The sequence below is a fragment of the Elephas maximus genome, chromosome 10 (assembly GCF_024166365.1).
Source record: "Elephas maximus indicus isolate mEleMax1 chromosome 10, mEleMax1 primary haplotype, whole genome shotgun sequence".
Taxonomy (NCBI): Eukaryota; Metazoa; Chordata; class Mammalia; order Proboscidea; family Elephantidae; genus Elephas; species Elephas maximus.
The window spans coordinates 113,558,585-113,584,678 of NC_064828.1; the positions used below are offsets into that span (position 1 = coordinate 113,558,585).

The following is a 26,094-nucleotide window of genomic DNA, read 5'->3' on the forward strand; positions in this document are numbered from 1 at the left end:
ACCATTCGGCGCCCCTTCTCAAAGGTTTCTATAATTTCCTTGACCCCTGAAACTTTCAGCAACCCTACTGAGAAGCCTGCAGCCCCCTTCCCCGCCCCTACGCATTTCAAACCACCCCTAAATATTGACACTCTGAGTCTCTTTGGTAGGGAGGCATCTTTGAGCCAGACAAATTGTAGAGCCAACTGTGTAGGGCGGGGACAGGGACAATGCCTGCTGGGAGGTGCATTGTACGGGCAGAGAGGGTCACGGAGAGGTTTATAGCAGGGAGACACTCTCACAAACACCTTCACGCTGCACAGCTTGGCCAAGAGGCCAGATGGCGTGTCAACCACCACCTCAGCCTCACAGCTAGTGACTGTTTCAGTAACAGCGTGCTGAAAAGAGTCATCTCCTGGACAATGCCTAATACCTACATTCTTAGATTTAGGCTAGAAAGCATTCATTTGGTTAACGTTCCTCCTCAGTCTACATCCAAGTGTTCTGGCATCACAAAGACAGCCTGGTAGACGTTCCTGGTCACCCGCAGATGACAGGCACGCGTACACTGAAATCGTGGCTGTGGGGGCTGGGGACCCCACAGCTGCCAAGGCGCCCTTGACCATGTCAGCAAGCCTGAACCACCAAGCCTTGGTGTTCCTTCCAATGAGCTACACCTCTCTCTGTTGAATGCATTCCAACCAGGGGTGGATTAGCCGATAGGCAAGGTAAGCACAGTGTTTTCCTTGCTTACCAGATCACCTAGAGTGAAGTGAACAATTTCACATTTTTTCACCACACCAAAGATTCTGCCTCTAGGTATGGCTGGCATCTGTCTCTCTCCCAACCTCACAATACCTTCCTACAGAATCAAAGCCTCTTTTCAAATTTACAATCCCTGTCAGGGACGGATTACCCGGTAAACAAGGTAAACACAGCTTACTTGTGCTTACTCACTAATCTGTTGTGACGAATTTCACGTGCTTACTTACTAACCTGCTCCAACAAACAGGTATTGTTCACCAGTTATGCTTAGCAATGCACTGTTCTCAAGAGAGAATGAACACAACAGGCTTTGTGCCGGAGGCTTCAGGACGGCAGAGAAATAAGCGTATGAGGTGAACCCCACAAGGATGGGGGAATGCCACGGGGATCCCAGACAGATATCTGGGTGTGGGGACGGGAAAGAAAGGAATCCATAAATGCTGCCCCAGGTGACTGGGTAGTTCTGCAGTTCACAAAGCACAGTTGCATAGATTATTTCACTTAAGACTTGGAAGGAGGTGGTATTGTTGTTAGCTGCCCCTGAGTGGGCTCCAACTCATGGTGACCTTAGGTGTAACGGAATGACAAGATGCCCAGTCCTGTGCCATCTTCGAGGTCTTGGAAACGCTTGAGCCCGTTGTGATGATCACTGTGTAAATTCATCTCACTGAGGGCTTCCTTTGTACGGCAAGGATTAAATACGTGTTGCCATCAAGTTCAATTTACGGTCATCCCATGTGTTACAGAGTAGAACTGCTCCATAGGATTTTTTCAACTATAATCTTTATGGAAGCATTGCCAGACCTTTCTTCTGTGGTGCTGCTAGCTGGGTCCGGACCACCAACTATCAAACCATTTACACTACCCAGGGACCTCTTGCAAGATGGGAAGCAGACTGCCACATCTTTCTCCCGAGGAGCAGCTGGTGGGTTCAAACCACCAACCTTTTGGATATTAGCTGAGTGCTTAATAAAAAACAGGGTACCTTTGCTAGGATTAGGGACACCATTTTAGGAAAATGGGGTACAATGGGGAACCCCGGTGACATAGTGGTTAAGTGCTACGGCTGCTAACCAAAAGGTCGGCAGTTCGAATCCGCCAGGCGCTCCTTGGAAACTCTATGGGGCAGTTCTACTCTGTCCTACAGGGTCGCTATGAGCCGGAACAACTTGATGGCAGTGAGTTTGGTGGGTTGGTTTGGGGTACAGTGAGACTAGATGACTTGTACAAGGTATCTGAAAGTGAGTCTGCTTTGCTTGGACTCGATGGCACTGAGTTTGGTGAGTTGGTTTGGCGTACAGTGAGACTAGAATACTTGTACAAGGTATCCGAAAGTGAGTCTGCTTCGCTTGGACTCGATGGCAGTGGGTTTGGTGGGTTGGTTTGGGGTACAGTGAGACTAGATGACTTGTACAAGGTATCCGAAAGTAAGTCTGCTTTGCTTGGACTAGGTTTTGAAGAGTAAGTGAATCTTAAAAGGGAGAATTTGGTTGAAACCAACATACCATTTTGAAGGCATAATAAGGTGGCAGACAGGAAAAGCAAGAGGCTTGTTCCCTGGGTGATGCACCCTGTCGGGGACCATGAATGTGAAAAGAGGCTTTGATTCTGCAGGAAGGTGCTGTGAGGCTGGATACTGTGCGTCCCTGGAAACGCAACTTAACCCTCAGCCTCCTCTTCGATTAAAAAAGACAACACCAGCAATTCCACTGACCCACTGCCAGGACTGAGTGAGGACCTATAACAAGATTACACACTGTTACTATTCACCAGACCAGTGCTGCACTCTGCTGAGAGCAGACACACAAATTCCTCTGAACAACAAAATCAAGGGAGGAAGTGGACAAATGAATGTAGTAAAGTCAGCAGAATCTCCCTGAGCTTTTCTTTCGCAGGACAAAATTGGCATAGCCTGGCTGGCGCTCTAGCTGCCGGATTGTTCTAGAGGACGCTGGGGCAGGTGAATGCACACCGCAGGAGCAGATCAAGCGTTGGGTGTACGTCCACAGGCCCAGGGCAGTGGGGAGACCTGAGCACCAGAGTGACAGCAGGAAAAACCCTGGCTCCTTGGTGTCGGCGCAGGGCAGGTTTGGTCATGAGGCCTTATCAGACCACAACCCTTCCCAGGAGCCCAGGGCCCAGATATGTGTCTTAATGCAGATCCTGACTTTAGAAAGGAAATACAGGGCATAGACCACAGGTTATATACCAGGGACTGCCAGAAGAATGAACACAGCTGTCTTGGAAGAAGTACATCCGGAGTGCTCATTAGAAGCAAAAATGGTGAGACTTCGTCTCACATACTTTGGACGTGGTATCATGAGGGATCAGTCCCAGGAGAAGGACATCATGCTTGACAAAGTAGAGGGTCAGCAAAAAAGAGGAAGACTCTCAACAAGATGGACTGACGCAGTGGCTGCAACAATGGGCTCGAGCATAACAACGGTTGTGAGGACGGTGCTGGACCGGGCAGTGTTTCGTTGTGTTGTGTTGTGTTGTACATGGGGTTGCCGTGAGTCGGAGCCAACTCGACTGCACCTAACAACGACAACGACGACATACCACAGATCACCCAACGCCCTCAGAAGAGTCTGGGGTAGCACCCTGTAGTCATACTCGAAAACACTTTTACAGAAGAACTTTCATGCTAAAAGAAATAAATTCTTTTTAAAAACCCATGTTTCAATTTAGGGGAGGTTTTTCTGCCAAATGATTTCAGGTCAGGTCAAGTCTTATTAACACATGAATTACCAGGAACATTTGGTTTTCAGAGCTTTCTGGATTATGGAATCGCAGATGAGGGATTGTGGGCCTGAGTGAGAAGCTGGTTCTCCCTCAGGCTGCTGGGCCCTGAGTCACCTGAGATCAACTCTGGGGGCTGGACCCAGCACAAGACAGAGAAATCAGCCCAAGCTCCCAGGGGGCCACCCAGGGCGCCTGTCCGAACCTCAGCCACAAATCCTGGGCATGTTGGGTTTCTTTCACGGAAAACTGCACAAACAAGGATGTATTACAAAGTCAGCAGCTGCTCCGCCTCTTTAAGATACGTAATATTGTAATCTGAGGGAGAACCACGAAGGGAAAAAAATGCAAGCCTGGATGTGGCCCTAAAGACCAGGGTCAGAATTTGGTAAACACTATATTTTAAGCAGATAAGGAAACCCTGGTGGCGTAGTGGTTAAGTGCTACAGCTGCTGATCAAAGGGTCGGCAGCTCGAATCCGCCAGGCGCTCCTTGGAAACTCTATGGGGCAGTTCTACTCTGTCTATAGGGTCGCTATGAGTTGGAATCAACTCGACGGCACTGGGTTTGGTTTGGTTTTTGGGTTTAAGGAAATTTATAGTTTCAAGAAAACTCTGTGGAATCCTGTAAATAATCTTGTAATGGTTCATGGTTTAGACATTCAGACTGGTGAACGTCCAGTTTTCTTAAAGCAGGACGTAGCTACAAGCAACCTACAGGCACCTGGTGACTGCTTCCCTCTCTGCCCCTTCAGGCCCCAGGTTGAGGGGACCGTATCTGTTGTTACCAGCCCCAGGCACTGGACTACCCCTGCATCCCCCCAAGCCCTACCCATGCCTGTGTGAACAGTCCCTTTACTAAACTCTCCTCAAATTGCCCAACTTGAGACCACCATCTGTCTCCTGCCTGAATTCTGACAGAACCACCTCAGTCCACCTCACCTCACCAACAACCTTCCCTGATTAGGGCTGAGGAAACTGAGGCAGGCAAGAGTAAGCTGTTTATCCAAAATCATACTGTGATTTTATTAACGGCAGAACCAAGGCTCTAACCCAGATCAGTCTGCCTCCAAAGGCCCTGCTCTTTCTGCTACCTGGAAAAGTCACCCGGTGGGAAATTACAGAGGCTGCTGGAGGAGAAGAACATCACCGTTTGTGCTAATTCTCCAGAGCTAATTATTCATCTTTGACATGTGCCTGCTTTGCTCTGTAACAACCCTTTTGTGCCCAGCAGTACACAGAGGGACCAGGAGCTTTTTCAGCCTCCAGGGCTTACCGGGAAGCTGCTGTACCACTGACAGTGTGGGCTGCCCCAAGACAGGGGCCTTTAGGGCTGTTTGAAACCAAAGAAACGGGCATGTGCTGCAAACTACTGCTTTTACAGGGTATTGTGTGAGGTGCCTGAATTTTTGGTAGGGAAACAGAAATTTTGAAAATTTTTATTTGTTACATATATGTACCAATAGACCCTGGTGGGGACTCTGGGGTATAATTAGTGGTACTTCATGTGTACCTCTGAACACTGAGGGTAGGCTTGTGGGACGGGGCAAGAAAAAAAATGCATACGGTCTACCAAAGATTCAGACACACTCAATGTTTCAGCACGCTTCCATTAACGCAATCACATAGCATCATCAAAAAATTCATAGCAGAAAATCATTGGGTCACCAAAGAGTTAAGCAGTTCTGCAAATGAGACACTCCAATCAGACGCGTATGTCAGCGGCTTGTGCCAAATGTGCAACAGCAATCTTTAAAAAAAAAAAAAAAAAAACCTCTGAGATAATCCAAGATTCCAGTCCAGCTCCTGCCTAGATCATGGGCCTTGCATCTGCTGTTTCCTTTCTTAGATTCTGAGCTAGCTGAGAGAGGATGCGTGTTACTGGTGTTCAGAAGGCATATGTCATGGAATTTCTTTAGCAAACATATGCCCCCATCATAAATTGCTCTGAATTTTTTCCACCTCCTCCTTCCCCAAAAGAACTGAGACACTTGTCACTATTCTTTGTTTATCAGAGCAGCCTCTGTTGCCTGCAGTGATGGAAAGGGCAGTTTAGAGTCTGAGCCCAGTTTTCCGACCTTCTGCACACTGCCCTTTTTGCATCTAACCTCCTACTGGCTCTGGCTCAGGGAAGGAACACACTTTTTATTACTGGGATCCCGGAGATAAGACACTTAGGCTTTACACGTGCTGAGCAGTGCCTGTGATGCACGTGGGTGTGACTGGTGACACGGCAGCAGACACTCTGACAGTCTAGAATGTACAGGTGATTATCCCACTCTTTCTACCGGGGTCTGAACCCTTAGGTACATGTTGCTCAGTTTGGGATTCTCTAACTTCATAAAACTATTGCTTTTTGTTTCATTTTGTAGTTATTTTTTTTTTTCTCTAAAACTATTAGTTTTTTAAAAAATATTTTATTGTATTTTTGGTGAAAATATACACAGCAAAACACGCTCCCATTCAACCATTTCTACATATATTGCTCAGTGACACTGGTTACATTCTTCACATTGAGTCGACATTCTTATTATTTCCATTCTAGTTGTTTCACTGGCCCCCAAATTTCTCATCTATTTTTAGAGTAACTGTTGTCCATTTGGTCTCAAATAGATAATTTTTTCAAAACAGTGCAGAACTCAAGGGTGACCTTTTTTATTTTTTGAGCTAACCTATTTAGTTAAAATGTGACTTCAGGGGATAGTCACACTTCAAGGTTTAAAGAGTATCTCAGGGCAGTCATCTCAGGGATTCCTCCAAACTCATTGGGTCCGATAAGTCTGGATTCTTTGAGAATTTGAAGTACTAGTCCACATTTTTCTTCCTTTATATCAGGATACATCTATAGTGTCCCTGACCAGAACATTCAGTAGTGGTAGCTGGGCACCATCTAGTTCTTCTGATCTCAAGGTAGAGGAGACATGGAGACATTTAGTTCATGGAGACAGTTAGTCCTACAGTCTGGTTCCTTCTGATTCTTGGGTTTCCTTCTTTCTCTTTTCCTCCAGATGAACAGAGACCAACAGTTGTATCTTAGATGGCCTCTCGTAAGCTTTAAAGATCCCAGACACTACTAAGCAAACCAGGAGACAGAATATAAACTTTAAGAACTATACTATGCCAACTGACTGAACCGTCCTACGAGACCATGCCCTAAGTCTTCAAACCAAGAAAACTAATTCCGTGAGGTGACTGGTTACGTCTAAGAAGTATCAGTATCAGTAGCCCCTATTTGTTACTATACGTGTGCGTGTGTATGTGTGTGGCTTTGCAACAACTACATGTATGTATATACGTATATACAGTTTTTGCTGCAAAATTATATGTAACATAAACCAAAACCAAACCCACTGCCGTCAAGTCATTTCTGACTCATAGTGACCATATAGGACAGAGTAGAACTGCCCATAGGGTTTCCAGGAGCGGCTGGTGGTTATCAGCTAAGCTCTCAACCACTGTGCCACCAGGACTCCATATATAACATTGTTATTGTTGTTGTTAGATGCCGTTGAGTCAATTCCAACCCATAGCAACTTTATGTACAACAGAACGAGACGATGCCCGATACTGTGCCACCCTCATAATTGTTGTTATGCTTGAGCCCATCATTGCAGCCACTGCGCCAGTCCATCTCATCGTGGGTCTTCCTCTTTTTCGCTGACCTACTTTATCAAGCACGATGTCCTTCTCCAGGGACCAATCCCTCCTGATAACACGTCCATAAGCATGTGAGATGTAGTGTCGCCATTCTTGCTTCTAAGGAGCATTCTGGTTGTACTTCTCCCCAAGACAGATTTGTTCCTTCTCTTGGCAGTCCATGGTATATTAAATATTCTTCGCCAATACCACAATTCAAAGACATCGATTCTTCTTCAGTCTTCCTTATTCATTGTCCAGCTTTCGCATGCAATGAGGCAAATGAAAACACCATGGCTTGGGTCAACTTAGTCTTCAAGGTGACACCTTTGCTTTCGAACACTTTAAAGAAGTCTTTTGCAGCAGATTTGGCCAATGCAATGTGTCACTTAATTTCTTAACTGCAGCTGCCAGGGGTGTTGATGGTGAATCCAAGTAAAATGAAATCCTTGACAACTTCCATCTTTTCTCAGTTTATCATGATGCTGCTTATTGGTCCATATATAACAGTATTTTCCAATTCATCTTTTTCTTGTGTGGAACTTAGTGGCATCAATAAAGCTATTGTTTTTTTTAAAGTTCTGAAGAAAGCAGGACAATAAGTAATTAGAACAAGAGCACTGAAAAAAGAACTGATAGAACTAGAACTTGTTTAACAGAAAGGAAGTGAAAAAAGCAAAAGAAAAACTGGAAGTTTCATTGATACGAAGTTACATCAGTCAGAATGTGTTACTGAGAGCTATTGTTGTTAGGTGCCATCAGTCAGTTCCGGCTCATAGCGACCCAACAGAACTCTATTGATAGGGAATGTTAAAACTTTCTAACCAGGCGATTATCAGACTGAAATTACCACGTAATATTTCCACTCTGAAAAGGCTCACTTTTCTGTTCAACAAACAGGTCCTGAGGGCCTAGAGTTGAAGAAGCCCAAGGCAGTGTCCCCCAGGCATGGTGGTCTAGAGGGAAAGTCAGGGTTTGCGGAGTAGCGAAGTGTGCAGCAGGGCCTTGGGCACAGAGTGAGCTACACCGAAATTAGATCAGAGCTGGGGACCGCTTCCGGTGGCATGGGGGCTGTGTTCTAAAGGACCAGGGGTTACTTAAGTGAAGAAGGATGGGGGAAGAGGCATTCCAGGAAAGGCAAGAGGGCAGAGTGTGTGAGAAGGCATGTAAAACACATTAAGAAACTACCGGAAGTCCAGCTGGTTTGGACCCAAGGGCACTGGGAGGAAAGGCTGCCCATGGGTCAGGGAAGTGGGCAGGAGGCAGCCCACAACGAGCTGGCCCTGTGTCCTGAACGCTCTGCGGAGCCTCTGTGAGGACTCTGGGAAATTCAGAAGTAAAGGAGATTTTTTGTGGAAAGTGTTGAGGTGGTGTGATTTGGAGAAGAACATAGGAGAAGACAGTGAAACCTGTTCAGATACCTCAGTAATCAGGTGCGAAGGAATGCAGATCTGCTCGAGCAACGTGTCGTGGCCTCTCTTAGAAGCAAGGGGCAGACTGAAAAAATCTCCTAACCGCCTTTCATGTCATAATCACTCCTACCCTTTTGATCCCTCATTCGTTCACAAACATTACTGAGTACCTCCTTAGTCTGCTGTGGACACTGGAGCCAGAATGCTTGGGTTCGAATCCCAGCTCTCAAACGTACCAGCCAGGGCACCCTGAACAAGTTACTTCATCTCTTTGGGCCTCCATTTCCTCATCAACCAAATGGAGGCAATAACAGTACCTACCTCAAAGGGGTGTTTGTGAACATTAAATGAGAGAGTACACATAAAGTACTAAGACCAACAGCTGATATGTGGTGAGTCCCCAACTTCCAACGTATCTGAGTTACGACAAACTGTACTTACAACTGTCCTTTTTTTGGGTGGGGGTACGTATTAGTAATATGTACCATATACAATGTAGCAGCACGTAATTTGCTGGTGTTATTGCTCTCAGATGTTCAATTTTATGATTTACTGTTCAAAACACTGCCGTATGGACGTAGTTTTCTAAACTAAATCAGGGGCTTCAGTTGTTTGAAAACCTGGACCCAAACACTGACCGCTTTGCTGAAGCTGACAGGTAGATTCGGGAAGCAGTGAGATGTTAAACTATGAAATACATGAAGGAAAAAAGAAAAGGGCCATACAGACAACTCTCACTAATTTTCTGACTGGGAACACCATCTCCATTCCCACGGACAAAACCGACGATCCCGAACTTTCCACAAGTGGAGTTACTACCGCAACCGACAAGCTGCCAAGGTCGCCCAACTCCTCTTCTTCATCAGAGTAAATTTTTATGATGCGTATTTTTTTAAGTACATCTGTATTAAAATACATCTGTAAGTTTACGGGTAATGTCTCCAACCCCCAAAGACAAGTAAAGGTCAGATTTATAAAGATACTGATGATAAAAAGCAATAATAAGGAAAAGTTAAAAAAAAAAAATCAGGTATTCGACTTCCATCAGAACCGACTTCCGACAGAATCATGGGGATGGAGGCCCGTCGTAAGTTCAGGACTGCCTGTACCTGCATCTCCATCTGTCCGTAAGATGCCTGGCACAGAGGAGAGAGAGCTGAACACGATAGGCCCCCACCTTCAAGCAGCACATGCTCTGTGGTGTAAGACCTACTACTAAGTGCAAGATGCAATCGGAACACGTATTTTTATATAATTAAATGTTATCAACTCAATGAAAAGACATTTTCAAGGAAGGCAAAGAAATGACAAACCAAGACCAATTTTATTCTTCGAGAGCAGTGGAGTGTGGGCCAGGCTCCTTAACTACTTTCTAGAGGGCCGACTGGTGAAGACGGGCTAACAGATCATGACTTGTGTGATATCTCCCGCAGAGTCCCCCCAGAGCAGCGGCCACGGTGTGACTGGGAGTAGGTGAAGAGTCATCACCAAGCTCTATCCCTAGGGACTGTCAACAGTTTGTGTCACTAGGGTTAAAGCTGAAATGTATAATAACGCTATCGTACAAGAGTCCCAGCTCCACTGAACCGTTTCTCAACTGGAGCGTGCTTTTCCAAGGATGGCAAAATTCTAGTTGCACAAAATAACTTTTGGGGGCTGGTTTAATAGTCAGGGGGAACCCTGGTGGTGTAGTGGTTAAGAGCTACAGCTGCTAACCAAAAGGTCAACCGTTCGAATCCACCAGGTGCTCCTTGGAAACCCTATGGGGCAGTTCTACTCTGTCCTATAGGGTCGCTATGAGTTGGAATAGACTCGATGGCAACTGGTTTGGTTTTTGGTTTTTTTTAATAGTCAGAGAGTTTTCACATCAAAAATGCTGGTTTTGCCAAGAACTATTTCATTGTACCAATTATTCTGGCTGAAAATAATTTGCCTGAAGCCTGCTAAACCACGAAATGCTTACTGCAAATGTTTCCCGTAGGGATTCAAGCGAAGCAGTGCCCAGCTAGGAGCCTTCTGGAGTGTTTGTGCACATGAGTTCTGACTCCCTGTCAGGCCGGGCTCCTTGCCATCCCACATGCATCTCAGTTTTACCAATGATGTCCCCACACCTGGCATGCCCTCCCTACCCAGTGCCTGCGTCTACCGTCCTTTGGTGAGAACTAAACCCACTGCCGTCGAGTCGATTCCAACTCATAGCGACCCTATGCAGTATAACTGCCCCACAGGGTTTCCAAGGCAGTAAATCTTTCAGACACAGATTGCCACATCTTTCTCCCGTGGAGTGGCTGGTGGGTTTGAACCGCCAACCTTTTGGTTAGCAGCCGAGCAGCTCCTTTCTTTGGTGAGAGGAGGAGTGAAATGTCATATGTATGTGTATGTACATATACGCACACATGCATACATGCAATGCACACATGTGACACATAACATATAACTACACAGCATATACATCATCCCAAGCACACGGGGACGCACTGCCAGCAGTGCTTTGCCTCTCTAACACTATGTAGGGCACTCCTGTTACACGGGAGGCACTGCGCTGGGCGAGTGTGAAAGCAGGTGTGCGTGGTTGTGGGGGTGAACAGGACAGCCTCTGCTTTCATTCACCCAGTATCCAACAGGAAACCTATCACGTGCTGGGCCTGCCAGGGAACAGATGACAGGCATGACTGCCCCAGGCTCTGCCCTGGCCATAAGCTTCAGGGACGGCCCCTGGGATGACCACTACAACACAGTACTATACTATTTCAGGTGTGGCCACTGAGGAAGGCCCCTCACCACACTGGGAGCCAGGGATGGTGACAGGTGGGTGATCCTGAAGCAGCATGGAGTGGACATGACAGGCAGCTCCCCAGAAGGAAGAGCCACCCCCTGAAGGGCCCTACAGGCTCTGAGGCAGAAGGCTGTTATGACCAAGTCTCTTTCAGTGAATCTTCCTCCTGCAAGCACAATCTCTCCTTAGGTCAGCTCGCCCATGTCCATGGGTTCAATGACTATACTGATGCTCTCAGATTCTTCATCTCTAGTCTGGACATCTCCTGACCCTTGATCCAACAGCCGGCTCAGCATCTCAGCTGATAGGCCCTTCAGTCCCCCACACTCCACAAGCCCAAACTGGGGCCATCACCTGCCCCACCTGCCCTTCCGTCTCTGCACAAGGATGAGACAGAGGCTGGGCGTCACCCTGACTCCCCCCTCTCCATTCCTAGTAACTCAAGTCCCATTGATATAAGTACTTCCCAAACCAGCTTCCCTTCTATGTAAATCACCACCGGCTCCCTGTGCCAAGGTACCAGCCGCACCTGCCTGCTCTCACCTCACCTGCTCTGCTGATCTACCCTCCACCTGCAGGGAGAGTGACCTTTGACTCTGAAAATCAGACCACCTCACTCCCTGGCTTGGAAATTCTTCCCTGCCTTCCCTCTGCTCCTGGGAGCAAGACCAACTCCTTACCAGAGCTGAAAAGCCTCCCATGGCCCTCCCACCTCACTTCAAGCCACTCTGCTCATTCTTCTTTCATCTCGTGGCTTTTTTTCAGTTTCTGAAGGGTTCTTCCCTGTCTCAAAAAAAACCAAGCCTGTTGCCGTGGAGTCAATTCCCATTCATAGTGGCCCCGTGTGTTACAGGATAGAATTGCCCCGCAGGGTTTCCTTGGCTGTAATCTTTACAGGAACAGATCTCCAGGTCTTTCTTCCATGGTGCTGCTGGGTGGGTTCGAACCACCGACCTTTAGGTTAGTAATCAAGCACAGACTATTGGCACCTCCCAGCTTCCTAAGCACTTTCCTCTGCCCAGGACCCCCTTCTCTCACCCTCACCCCACCCCCTTTCAGTGTGTGGACTTAACTCCTTTTAGAGATGACGTCACTTTTTTTCCCAGTTGCCGTCAAGTCGATTCTAACTCATGGTGACCCATGTGTGTCAAAGCGGAACCATGCTCCACAGGGACTTCAGAAGTAGGTCGCCAGGCCTTTCTTCTAGGTACCTCTAGGTGGACTCAAACCTCCAACCTTTCAATGTTCGCACCACCCAGGGACTCCAACCTCACATATGCTTCCCTTAGGAAGCCCTCCCTGATGCCCACCCCGCCCCCCAGCCCCAGGGCCTTCACACTCTACCACTGGCCCTTACGCTTTTCACCACTGCTGTCATTAAATAACCGGCTGTGACAATAACGCTGTCTAGCTCCCGATGAGCATGGACGCTTCCTGAGGGCCAGGCCCAGGCCCCCTTGTGTACTGCTGGAGGCCCCAGCACAGGTCACAGTGAACACGGCAGGGACTCACATGCTTGGCAGGGACTCACATGCTTGTCAAATGCAAAAGAATGAGCTGAAGGGGACCGAGACTAGGGGAAGAGGACTAGTGGGGGGGCTGCTGCTAAAAACAAAAATCAGGTAAGAACTGACGGGGTCTTCGCTAAGGCAGAAGAGATTGAGTATCTGATATTTGGGTTGACTTTGGGTCAGATACTGAGCCAATCAGAAGTGAGGGTGGGGCAGAGAGGCATCTAAGATGGTCCTTAGGGAAATCTAATAGGGAAGACCACGTTGTAAACATTTTAATGGTCCTCAGCACATTGTAGGCATGCAATAAAAACGGGTCCAACCTGTCAAGTGGATTTCAAGGCCCCTCGGTGAATATTTGCCTAACCATTTCTGCCTTTGTTAGCTTGAACTGTGTGCTGTCCGCTGTCCCTGAAAAGTTCTTTGTGGGGATAAGCTGCAGTCCAGAATGACGGCGCCGTCCCCACAGAGGACGCACAGAATGAGGGACACAGCACTGCAGTGAGCACACCCCCCAGGAGACAGCAGCTGGCGGCCACCCCTGGGAGCTGCCGGCTTCCGTTCTCCCTGCCTCTGAGAGCAAAGCCCCGCGGGTGGGGCAGCCTCTCCCTACACCCCACTGTGGCAGGTCCTAGGCACTGAGCTCTTGCCCTCTTGCACCATCCAAACCTACTGGTTAAATTTGCCCCTACACAACAAGCATAATGTTCCTATCCATTCCCCCACCTCACTAAAATGTTTATTTTTTAAGAGAATACAGAAAAAATTATACCATCACAGAAATTAACAACAACCAACTGATGGTTACTTTTAAAACACAGTTTTGTGAATTTTCCACCGAAATGCTTGGGTTTGTTTATAATGTCATAAATGCTTGTGGTTTGGCTATAAAACAAATTCCTCACTGGCAGAGCGCTGAGTGCACCAATTAGGAACGCTCACTTAGCACCGGCGCCCGCTTCGCACTCCCCTAGGTCAAAAACTTTGCCACGAAAGCCTTTTCTTCTGATTTGGCGAGCACGGGAAGCCTAAGTGGGCACTCTGTCACCACATGAGAAAGCAAAAGCCGTCTGAAAACACTTCGCCTTGTCAAGGTCCTTGATCCTGTTTTAAATCCAGCTACTTGTCAACTTGGAAATTCCATCATACTCAAATCTAAGAGAAAGGTGTCAATATCAGAGCCTTCAAAGGATGTTTAAAATGATCGAATGAACTATTTGTAATTCCCAAGATACAAATGCTTGGAAATTAAAATAAATTTCCATTTCAAAACTTGAAAAAATAAGCTGCAGTATCTTGAAGGATTATTACAATCTATTTCAAAAGGTGGCCAGGAGAAGCCGACGGCGGGACTCGGCCTGCCGTGTCGTTAACAAGCAGCACCTGCAGAAGAGGCACCTCAGCTAGACCAGGGATGGGAGATACACGATGGAGAAGCTGCTGTTGTTCCCGTGGGTGCCCCGAGTCCACTTCCGTCACAGCAACGGCATGTGACAGAGGAGACCTGCTCCACACGGTTTCCCAAGTGACAGGACAGAACTGCCCCACAGGGTTTCCTGGGCTGTAACTTCTATGCCAGTAGATTCCCAGGTCTTTCTTCTGCGAGCCACTGGCTGAGTTTGAACCACCAACCTTTTGGTCAGCAGCCAAGCGCTTAACCGCTGTGTGTGCAGGGCTCCTAGGTACAGGCTGTAAGAGGGATTTAATAAGGCCTCTCATGACACCTGCCAAGGCAAGGTGGGGAAAAGCCGATTAGCCAGAATCATAGCGTGGTTGAAAAGGACCACGTCCATCTCACTGTAATGCTGAAATATCTTACATGAACGCTGAGATGATTTACAGCTTCATAACACAGATTGCAGGTGTACTATAACCCATGAGGGCTCTGACGCTGAGGTCTGTTGGGAGAAGCTCACCCTCCCCGGGCAAATAAAGAGCAGCATAGAAACCTTGATCTTAGACCACAGGGACTCCATGTGACGAGAGAGAGAACTTAAGGGCTGAAAAGACAAGCTGAATCCAATGCAACGAAGTTCAATAAACGTGTATCCTAAGGCATTGCATTTGCTGCCTCTCCCCCCCTCCAACAACAGCAAAAAAAAAACTAGAAGAGAAGAAAGGGCCTTATAGTACATGTAAAACAGACAAGATTTTAGGTGAACATCAATAAGAGGCAACAATACGATGTGACAAGCAAAATACATATGATCTTTAAAAAAAAAAAAAAAAAAACCTGTTGCCTTCAAGTCGATTCTGACTCACAGAGACCCCACAGGACAGAGCAGAACTGCCCCATAGTTTCCAAGGAGCGCCTGGTGGATTCGAACTGCTGACCTTTTGGTTGGCAGCCGTAGCACTCAACCACTATGCCACCAGGGTTTCCAATACGATCTTAAGCAGCATTATTAGAAGCAGAACTTTAGAATAAGGGAAGCGGAGGATCCTGCCATTTACAAGCCATGCCTGGAATACTACCTCAAGTTACAATACCTTTAAAAAGGGATGGAGACAAAAGGGAACGGGGTAGATGAGGGAAACCAGGATGATTAAGGGTCCGAAACTGTATCTTACGAGGATTTTTTTTTTTTTTAATGATTGTGTTTAACTGGAAGAAGACCTGAGAGAGAGCCATCCTTAATATCTTCAAAAATGATTGTGTTTAACTGGAAGAAGACCTGAGAGAGAGCCATCCTTAATATCTTCAAAAATGTACATGGAAAAGATATTTAACCTATTTATTCTATATGGACCCAGGAGTCCCTGAGCGGTGCAAAAGGTTAATATGCTTGGCTGTTAATTGAAAGGTTGGAGGTTTGAGTCCACCCAGAGGTTCCTTGGAAGATTTACTTCCCAAAAAATCAGCCATTGAAAATCCCATGGAACACAGTTCTACTCTGACACACATGGGGTCGCCATGAGTCGGAGTCGATTTTACAACGGAAGTTTTTGGATCCAAGGGGCAGGGCTTGGACCAAATTCTGACTGCACAGAGGAAACGACGGTCTGAACTGTCCAAAGGAAGAGTGGGTTTCCTGACAGCGGTGAGGTTGCAGTCTCCTGGAACTGCTCAAGCACCGGGTGAGCAACCTTTCCAGCACCCTCCACGGAGCAGGGATTTCAGGGGTTAGCCTGACTCGGGTGGGGGGGGGGTTGGAGTGCTGCCCTCTCCCCAGTTCAGCTAGGGCAATGCCACATTTATCTGCTTTCCCTTTGGGTTTCTGGGTAAGCTTTACTTTGAAGAAACAGCTCAAAGGCTTAAAAAGGTAAAGCAAGGGATGAGATTATCTGTCAGGTCCCTTCAAACGCAGGGATTCTTATAACCTATGGCAACTGAACCAGGAGGTGCATGCCCTCATTCTGGTAAACCTTGCCTGATGAAACTATCTGAAGTGAGTCACAGAAACAAAGTAACAAATGTTTCTTCTTTGTATCCGCTTCCTTCCCTCTTCCATCCATTTCATTAACTCCCTATTCTTCAATCCGAAGGGTGCAGTGAGAAGAGCCTGATATTTAGATTTCAAAAAATCCAGGATGGGTCCTCCTTGATATGGGAAACCCAGAGTTACCACGTGACCCAGCAATTCCACTCCTAGGAACCTACCAAGACCACCGAGAGCACACAACCACACAAAAATGTGTGTGCCAATGTTCAGAACAGCATTACTCATGATAGCCGAAGGGTGGAAACAACCCAAACGTCCATCAACTGGTGAACGGATAAACAAAATGTGGCACATCTATATAACGCAATATTATTCCAGAATAAAAAGGAATGAAATACAGACGCAGGCTACACCTTCAGTGACCCTGGAAAACATTATCTTAAGTCAAAGAAGGTACTCACAAAAAAACTACATATTGTGTGATCCCATTTATATGAAATGTCCAGAATACATAGGGAACTCTATAGAGACAGAAGGAGCCCTGGTGGCACAGTGGTTAAGAGCTCGGCTGCTAACCAAAAGGTCAGCAGTTTGAATCCACCAGCTGCTCCCTGGAAACCCTATGGGGCAGTTCTGCTCTGTCCTATAGGGTTGCTATGAGTCGGAATCGACTTGAGGGCAACAGGTTTTTTACAGAGACAGAAAGTACACTAGTGGTGGCCAGGACGATAGGGGGACGGGGAATGACTATTAGTGAGCACTGAAGCTTCTTTTGGGGGTGATAAAAATGTTCTAAAAGTAGACAGTGACGAGGCTTGCACAATTCCGTGAATACACTAAAAGCAACTTAATTGTATACCTTCAAAGGCTGAATTTTATCCTATGTGAGTAATATCTCAATAAAGCTGCTACATATTAAAAAAAAAAAAAAAAAGATTCAGACTGTATCCAAGCCCCTACTAGCTGTGAGGCCTTTATAAAGTTACAAAAACATCTGAGTCTCAGCTGGCTTATAAATGATAACTACACATTTTTCAACTACTGCAGTTTTCTTACCGCATTAGAAGAAGTTTGTGATTTCTAGTTTACTTTGCTGTTGTTGATATTAGCTGCCTTTGAGTCGGCCCCCAACCCACGGTGACCCCCACGCACAAAGGAACAAAACACTGCCGGGTCCTGCGCCATGCCCATAATCGGTTGCAGAGCGGGCCCTTGTGACCCATAGGGTTTTCATTGGCTAATCTTCAGAAGTAGACTGCCAGGCCTTTCTTCCTAGTCCATCTTAGTCTGGAAGCTCTGCTGAAACCTGTTCAGCATCATAGTAACACGAAAGCCTCCAGTGACAGATGGGTGGTGGCCGTGCATGAGGTGCACTGGCCAGGAATCGAACCTGGGTCTCCACACGGGAGGTGAGAATTTTACCACAGAACCACCACTGCCCTCATCTAGTTCAGTGTACAGAGTTTTAAATACTTGGAAGAAAAAAACGCCACACAAATTTTCTCGTTAACCAAGGCAGCCACTTTCTAGTTACATGAAAATGGACAGCCTTCTCAGGAGACTAGATCCTACCTCAGTTTACACTTAGTGTTCACTATAAATTAAGTCAGAGGGATAGCAAGAAAGAAAGTCTAAAAGGAAGACATAAATTTCATTCATTGGAACGAAGTTTTCTCTTTCTCTCTTCTCATGTATTATACCATCTCATATCTTTATCTCAACAGATGGAATGTAACAGTAATAAAAAAACAAAACAAAACAGTAATAGCCATCCAAATGGTAAGCATGGATTGTTATTTTCTGAAACTCATATATAATTATGACTTTTTTCATTCCTAGCACTATCAAAACCACAGAGCTTGCACATCACAGGAAAATGCCTGAGTTCATATTTCATGCTGATGTCGTCTTGCCATTGTAATGTAAATCTCTAACTAAAAAAAAGCAACGTAGCTAATGAAATATCCAAATGGTTAATTTAGTTCTTGGTGAGATGGTGATTCTGTGACCTAATGCTTTAATTGAATCATCATAGTAATTAACTGAATTGTATTCATTTATACTTTCACTTAATGGAAGCCTCTTAAAATGAATAATTTCACATCAAAACATCTGTTACCTAAGACATCATCAGTTAACATTCATTTCTGCCCCATAGGCTATTCTCGCTTTAAACTTCATTCAGAAGGCAACCCAAAAATAATAAGCACCGAGCTAAGAGCTTTGGGAGAAAAGTAACTCAACAGTTACAATTTACTTGTGTTTTTAAGTGATCTTACTGTTTGATTCTGGAGTGATTTTTCTATGACCAGGCTCCAAAACAACTCTTCAAATAAAAATATCTACACTCATTTTCATATCCTTAGCCAAACTGTCAATTAATGCCCATGTATTCATTTTCTTAAAAAAACCCTTTATGCCTGGGAGTCACTTAATATAATTTTTCAGCTATATCGCTTTCACAACTAACTTAGGGAGAATTTTATCATGAACTGAAATAGGAGGCTGTGCCTAACTTTTAGATCAACAGTAGCAATTGAAACATGATTGATTATAAGTCAGTTATGGGAACTATTCAAAATTTAACTGAGGGAATCTATTCAAACTAAGGGAGAGGGAAGCAGCTCCCATGACTCTGTATTATAAGGCGTACCAGTGAACAGCAGAGTGTCAAATATCCTCCGCCTACCTTTCACACCTTCTGGGGCTCCAACTCTCAGGAGCTCTGCTTTCAGAAACTGCAGTTAAATTTGGAGAGAGTGAAAAAGTTTCTTTCATTCCCCGGAAGGAGTCATTACTAAGTTAATGAAGGCCCACACGTTGTTCATCAGAAATTTACAAGCTGCAAGTTACCACAGTATATAGGAACTCTGCCATGAAAAAGACAGATTTCACAGAGATAAAAAGATCACTATAGAGACAAGATGGATCAACACATTCTTTACTCCCTACGGTTACAGCTAATACCTCCTATTTGCAAACAGTTTTGAATAACACTTGCTCCTAAATCCCAATGCAAAATAAATTGCTCCAATTGCCGAAGTGTCTAGAATTCAAAATTACTCTTGACTGCAGCTCAGGCAAATTCTATAAATTACTTTTTTTTTTTTTTTACCTTTAACAAACTTTTGGGGCCCTTTGATGAAGCAATAAATCCAAGATATAAAATGTGTGCTTAACTTTCCTACATGAATTATCTGACATCTTGCTCTGATAAAATATGCAGTGTTCTGTGAAAATCTTTTCCAACCCGGCTAGGGACCCTAAAATCTTTCAAGTATGTAGGACTTTATATTTTTGAGAATATGCCATATCAGTATTTATGAATGTTTCCTTCCTGTTAAAAAAAAAAAAAAAAAGGCAGAAAAATCTATCATCCCGTAAAAAAAAAAAATAAGACGGAACACTTTTCAGCCCGGTCCACTTTACCTTTCCGTTCTAAAAGCTCTAGGTTGCATTTAACTGGGCTAATTTCATTAAAGTAGAACAGACTGGCTTCCGGGGGTCCCTGTGCAACAAACCCTGCGTGCATCCTCGCAGCAGTGTTTTGTTATTGATTCGTGTCCCGAGTTTTCTGGCCAGTCATTCCCAAACAGATGCGAGTTTGCGAGCAAAAACGCAACACGTTCCGGGGACCCCGAAGCTGCCGAGCCTGTGCGCCGCCCTGGGCTCCCGCCGCGCGCCCGGGGTCCGCGGGGTCCGCCCGGAGAGGAGCGGGGTGCGCCCGGAGGGGAGCGGGGTGCGCCCGGAGGGGAGCGGGGTGCGCTCGGAGGGGAGCGGGGTGCGCTCGGAGGGGAGCGGGGTGCGCCCGGGGTCCGCCCGGAGGGGCGCGGGGTGCGCCCGGGGTGCGCCCGGGGTCCGCCCGGAGGGGAGCGGGGTCAGCCCGGAGGGGAGCGGGGTCCGTCCGGGGTGCGCCCGGGGTCAGCCCGGAGGGGAGCGGGGTCTGCCCGGGGTCCCCCCGGGGTCCGCCCGGGCCCCGCGCTGCGCTCCGGCCGGGGTGAGGCGCGGCCCCGCGGCCCCAGCACAATGCGCCGCCGGCGGCGGGAACCGCGCGCCCCTCAGCAGCAACTTCGCGCGGCCTCGCCCGCGGCGCCGAGCCTCGGCCCTCGCGCCGGCCCGGCCCCGCCGCCCGCCCGCCCGCCCGCGGCCTCCGGCGCGGCGCCCTCACCGTTGCAGAACTGCAGCAGCGAGGACGTGTCATAGAGGCTGCTGTAGCTCGAGAAGCCGTCCTCCATGCTGAGGCCGCCGGCCAGCCCGCTCCGCTCCCCGGCCGCGCCGCCGCCGCTCACCCACACACTGAGCCCGGGCCGCGGCCGGCGCTGGCGCTGGGGCCGGCCCTGCTGTGGCGGCGGCTGCTGCCGGTCACCATGGCAACCCCGGGCCCGCCGCCGCCGCCGCCGCCGCCGCCGCCGCCGCGCGCTCCCCGGGCCGCGCACCGAGCGCCGGGCCACCCGCCAGGGGGCGCCGCGGCGGCGGAAGGGCCGAGCGGGAGGCGGGACGTGGCGGGGCGGGGCCGGGGCCGGCCTCCCTCTCCGCCCCCCCGGGGCCGGCCTCCCTCTCCGCCCCCTCGGCCGCCCTCTGCGCCCTGAGGGGAGGGCGAGGTGCTGGGGAGCCTCGGCCGCAGCGCCCCCCTCGGTCCCCCCGGCCGCCTTCCTCCGCCGAGCGAGGGCCGGGGGCGGGCGCGGGGACAAAGGGAGAGGCCGGGAGAGCCGCAGCCACGCGGAGGGGCGCCAGGTCCTCGCCCAGGGGGCGCAGCCCGTCGGCAGGGCGGGGCGGGGGCCTCGGCGGTGACCCCCGGCCGCCAGCAGCATGGGCCGGGCGGGGAAGTCCTCCCTGGCCCTGGGGACGGCCTGGGGTGACCCCTCCCCGGAGCCAGACCCGGCCCGCCGGCAGCTCCAGAACCAAACATGGGCAGCTGGGGAGCCTTTTCAGCTCTTTCCACCTCCGAGCAGCTCCACTTTTGGCCGCGTCCCCCGAGGCGCGCCCCTCTTTCCACTTGTTTTTCCGCTGCAGCAGGGCCTTGCCTCCGGGTTTGTAACTCGCGTCAACTATTGCTTACACGCCCAAAAAGATGCTGCTTCCTACTTCCAAAGAGGCCACCCTAATATGGGGCTGGAAACTGCCGCGGTTAAAAGCACGGTGGAAGCCCTCCAAGTTAAAACATACACGCTCTTCTTTCCCCGGAAGACCAGCCCCTCGGACGCAACTTTGTCGCACTGCAGGCTTGTTCACTTGATCCCTGCATGACCTCAGGAAATCTGTTTGTTCTATCCCAGAAAGAGGCAAAGAGTTAGGACAAATAGGAGAGGAAGAGAAACACACCCACACATACAAATACTAGATCCATCATTTGAGCTTCCCTACCCACGCTCTGAAGTAAAGATGGCGGTAACAGGTGAGGAAGCAACGTACATAAACATATATAATATTTTTTTTTATATGAATAGGGTGATCTAACCCAGGCACAGGCTCCGTCAAGAAGACGGCTGCATAACATCTGTGTTCGTTGTTGCACGATAGCCATGATTCAATTACATGTAAAAGTCCGAAAGGTTTCAAATTGGTATGAGCTTGTATAGGTTGAACACAAGTGGGTGAAAGAAGAACTGAATAAAAAGTTACTCTGAGGGAAATTCGTGGGCCTCCCTGGGGTACAGAGGAGATGGAAGCCTGTCTTCCTAGGACAGCTTTGACATCAGTGGATGGCAGGTCAGGGCCCAGGACTCTGTCACTTTTCCTGTGGCATCTTTAGTGTATGGGTTAGCAAGGACTGCAGTTAGATGCTGTGGGCAGAGGGGAGAGGTCTAAGACCCGATTCCTGTCCTAGGCAGGGACACTGAGCACAGAAAGAGGGATTGTTCGTGGGAAGAAGAAGGGAAGGAGAACATTGTGGGTGGAGGCCGAAGGGCCACAGGTGCTGTTGGCTTGGAGCAGGACAGCAGGAAGGACACTGTTAGTGATCAGTGGAAGAAAGGAGGAACAGGGCCTCTGGACAGGCCAAGAGAGCCAGCCTGATGTGAGTTGGCGGATCACATTGCAGACAAGAACTAGGGATGGGCTGAGACAAGGGCTGGGTACGAGAGGCCCGGACAGCCTGCAAGGAGTCTGAACCAGACCTGGCAGGAGATGGAGGGACCCACAGAGGTTTTCACACTGGAGCTTTCACGCCGGAGCTGAATCTGGGTGTGACCTGGCCTGCAGGGGCCAGGGTCTGGAGCAGACTAGGTCTGTCTGCAATGCTCCAGAAACAAGGCACTGGGGCTCGGACAGTAAGAGGAAAACTGTCCTTAGGACCATGTGGCTGGGTGCAAAGCATCCAGTTAGAAACGCCCTGTAGCAACTGGAGAGCTGTGGAAGCTGTCAGTAAAGAGGTGGTACCTGAACTCTCAAAAGAAGACAATGGAAAGACAGAGGAGCGGGGCAGAGCCTTGGAGAGAGAATTCTGAAGGAGCAGCCACAGAGGCAGAGAAATCTGCAGAAGGTATCTCAGAAGCCAAGGGCACGAGCGCTTCAAGGCAGTGGGAGAAATCACGAGATCCTCTGCAGAAGTGGCTGAGGTGGACAAGGCTGAGAAAGGCCCTTCCACGTGGTGGCAGAGGGCTCCCAAGTGACCTTGGCCTCTTGGCAAGGCGGTGAGTTGGAAGCTGGGTTGCTGGACATCAAAGGGAGGGTCCATTTGGCAGGAAAAGGAAATGGGGCCAAAGACAGGGCAGAGGTGGCAGGAGGGTCAGGTAAAGAGCTCCCCTGCCCAGTACAGGTGCATCTTTGCATCTCCAAGTTGAGAGCCAGGTGCTATGGACAAGGGACCATCAAGGGTGGGACTTAACACACCCAAACCCAGGTGGACAATTTTCTCTGCCTTTCTCTGTTTTCCTATCTCTCCCTCTTTACCCCCTTTATTCCAATCTTTCCATTACCCATCTGTCAGTCTGTCATACTGTGGTGGCTTGCATGTTGCTATGATGTTAGAAGCCATGCCATCGGTATTTCAGATACCAGCAGGGTCACCTATGGTGGACAGGTTGCAGCAGAGCTTCCAGACTAAAACTGACTAGGAAGAAGGGCCTGGCAATCTACTTCCAAAAATTACCCAGTGAAAACTCTGTGGATCACAATAGACAATAACTGTTTGATACAGCGCTGGAAGATGAGCCCCCTTAGCTGGAAGGTACTCAAAATAGACAGTGGCCACAACAACGGACTCCAGCATATCAACAAAAATGAAGATGGCCCAGGACCGGGTAACATTTTGTTCTATTCTACGTGGGGTCACCATGAGTTGGAGCAGACTCAGTGGCAACTAACAATTCCGGTCTTCGTGCTTTCTCTATTCCGCTTTGCAGCTTCATAATTTAGGATCTGTTGGCCAATTGGTGTAAAAAACTGATGTGCGGCATCCTTGAACTTGGAAAGGATGTGATAATCATAAACAAATTGTGAAAAGAAGGTTCTCTTTAAGAACGTTAATATTCCTAATTTGTAATGTTAAAGATATGATATTTGGTGGCCCCAACTAAGAAAGGTTAGGGAATAAAGAAGATTCCAAAATGGGAGAGGAGAAATATGTCTAAAAGTTTGGCTGTAAAACTGGGCTGGAGATTTTCTTAGGAGACTTGTTACTTCTACTGGAGACAAATGACAAAAACACAATTCAGAACTCAGTCTATTTGCTTTTGAAATGATAAAGATCATTTTTATACCCTTAACCTAGAGTATGAAACCACTATGTTTTTTCCACAAGGGTAAAAATCTTACCCCGAGGGAAAAAAAAAAAGCAAAATTTAGCATCATTACAAGGATGGGCACCTGAAGTCAATTAGATACAATCAACACAGCATTAAAAAATATCTATGGAGAAAGCTCAAGAAAAATCTCTGAAAACTTAATGAATAATGTGTGCTTTCGCTGCCCAAACATCTTAACAGGCTGTTATCTCATGCCATTTTTAGATTACTTATGGCCTGGGTCCAAAAAACTGTTGTCATTGTAATAACTGATGTGCCCTCTTTAGGACGTTGTAACCACAGCCTTCAGTGGCATTAATAGTAGCGTTTGTACAACATAGAAAAACAGAAGGAAAAAAGGAGCTCTGTAGCCTTTATTCAAAGAGAAGTAATAAAAACTAACCAGAAACGTGAGGCCTCATGCATCTGTTGTTTAATTCAACAATTCTCCAAAAATAGCTCCAGAGTGCCAGGCCCTGGGCTGGAGGCTGGGAATCCAGCCCACAGAACGCAGTGATTTCCAGACTGCAGGTGATGGCTCATTTAAAACATAAAAAACTGTGGCCATCAAGGGGATTCCAACTCATGGCGACCCCATGTGTTTCAGAATAGAACTGCACTCCATAGGGTTTTCATGGCTGTGACCTTACGGAAGCAGGTTGCCAGGCCTTTCTTCTGTGGCACTTCTGGGTCAGTTTGAACCACCAACCTTTCAGTTAGTAGCCCAGTGCTCAATCATTTGTGCTACCCAGGATGGTTCATTGGTGGTGGGTAAAATCAGTTTCAAGGGTCACAATCGGCACTTTAAAATGAAGTGGAAGAAAAGATAATTACAGTGAGTTAAACATCGTAAGAACAAGTATTTTTACTGGAAACCTGGGTCTTTATGAGTGTGCCACATTGAGATGTGGAATGTATTTCTCCCTGTAGGCCACAGTCAAAGTCTGAGAAGCACTAGGTGTGAGACAAATAATCATAGAAATGAACGAATGAAGGCAAATGGTGAAAGTGCTAGGAAACAGACAGAGGGAGAATTTCAGATTATTCTCTATAAAATGAGAGATAATCACAGGTTCTTAGCATCAATAAAGAACATTAAACATGGTCTCCAACTTGCCTGCCAATGCAGTGATCTTTTCCACAATGTCCCTGATAAATGATTGCTTAGCTCATTTCGAAGCAGAAGGACTCAAATCATTAAAAAGATTGTTTATTTTTATCCCAAATCGCCCCCTCTCTCCCCTCAATGTCCCTGCTTGATCCTTGTTTGGTAGGTCAATTTAATCTCCTTATTATCCTGGTTCAGGCTTCTGTCTGTTTGGAGTTGTAACAGCCTGTGTCCTGGTTTTCCTGGTTTCATTACTCTAGAGTTAATGAGGGCTTCTTGTTGTAGTTAGCTGCTGTCCAGTTGGCCCCCGACTCATGGCAACCCCGTGTGTTACAGAGGTGTAAAAATGGCGTGGTGGAGGTGTCTGACCTCCTCTAACTTCACAAGGGGGAAGGAGAATCAAGATCAACAGACCAAGGCTGATTCCTATGAGGCGGAGGTCAGACATGCCTTCTCTCAGCCCTTTTTACCAATTTGGACGCCATCTGTCCCTCCCTCGGCACTCTCTACTTCTCTGCAGGTTGATAATTCATTACAATGGCCACATAGGACTCACAGACAATATTCAAGATTATGGGTTTATTAGGGAAGTGAACGGTTACAATTCAGGTTCAGGAACGCTCAGGGTACAGCTCTTGCAATCAAGACAGCCTCTTCTCAGACATGGCCACAGGCAGGTTTCTCCCTGGCCCTTGGCCCTTCAGCCCCTCTCCCGGGCCTCTGCCCTGCTCAGGCAAGCGTTATAAAGCTCTTTTAGTTCTGCTGATAAGTGCCGAGAGGCACCCCGCTCCGCCAGTAAGCCTCCTATTCAAAGGCGCTCAGCTTTCTCTCTCCATGGGCCCGGAAGCCCACCACACCACGTCCTACCGGTCCCCTGGTTCTGCTGCCGCTGTTCTCTGCCACTTCTCACAATCTCCAGCATCACAGCTGTCCCTCTCTACCCTGTTACAGCTCCTACTCTCTCTCTCTCTCCATTTAAGCCTAGCAGGAGGGCAAAACAGACCAATCCCCTCGCTAGGGCTCCATGCACCTCATTTACATAGTCCCACCCAGTCATTG

General features: G+C 47.8%; 1 protein-coding gene across 3 annotated transcripts in view; it reads right to left on the reverse strand.

Moving 5' to 3' along the window:
• EML1 (EMAP like 1) overlaps positions 1 to 26,094 on the reverse strand; it is a 216,549-nt gene that overhangs the window by 132,439 nt on the left and 58,016 nt on the right. Inside the window, exon 1 of one of the 3 annotated variants that reach the window (XM_049897361.1) lies at positions 20,372 to 20,555. The exons of 1 other annotated variant lie outside the window; for it this stretch is intronic. In XM_049897361.1, the coding sequence (XP_049753318.1) occupies positions 20,372 to 20,438 (67 nt within the window). In that variant the 5' untranslated portion in view covers positions 20,439 to 20,555. Of the gene's footprint in view, positions 1 to 20,371; positions 20,556 to 26,094 lie in introns of those variants that run through there. One more of the 3 variants, XM_049897363.1, reaches the window with a different exon arrangement.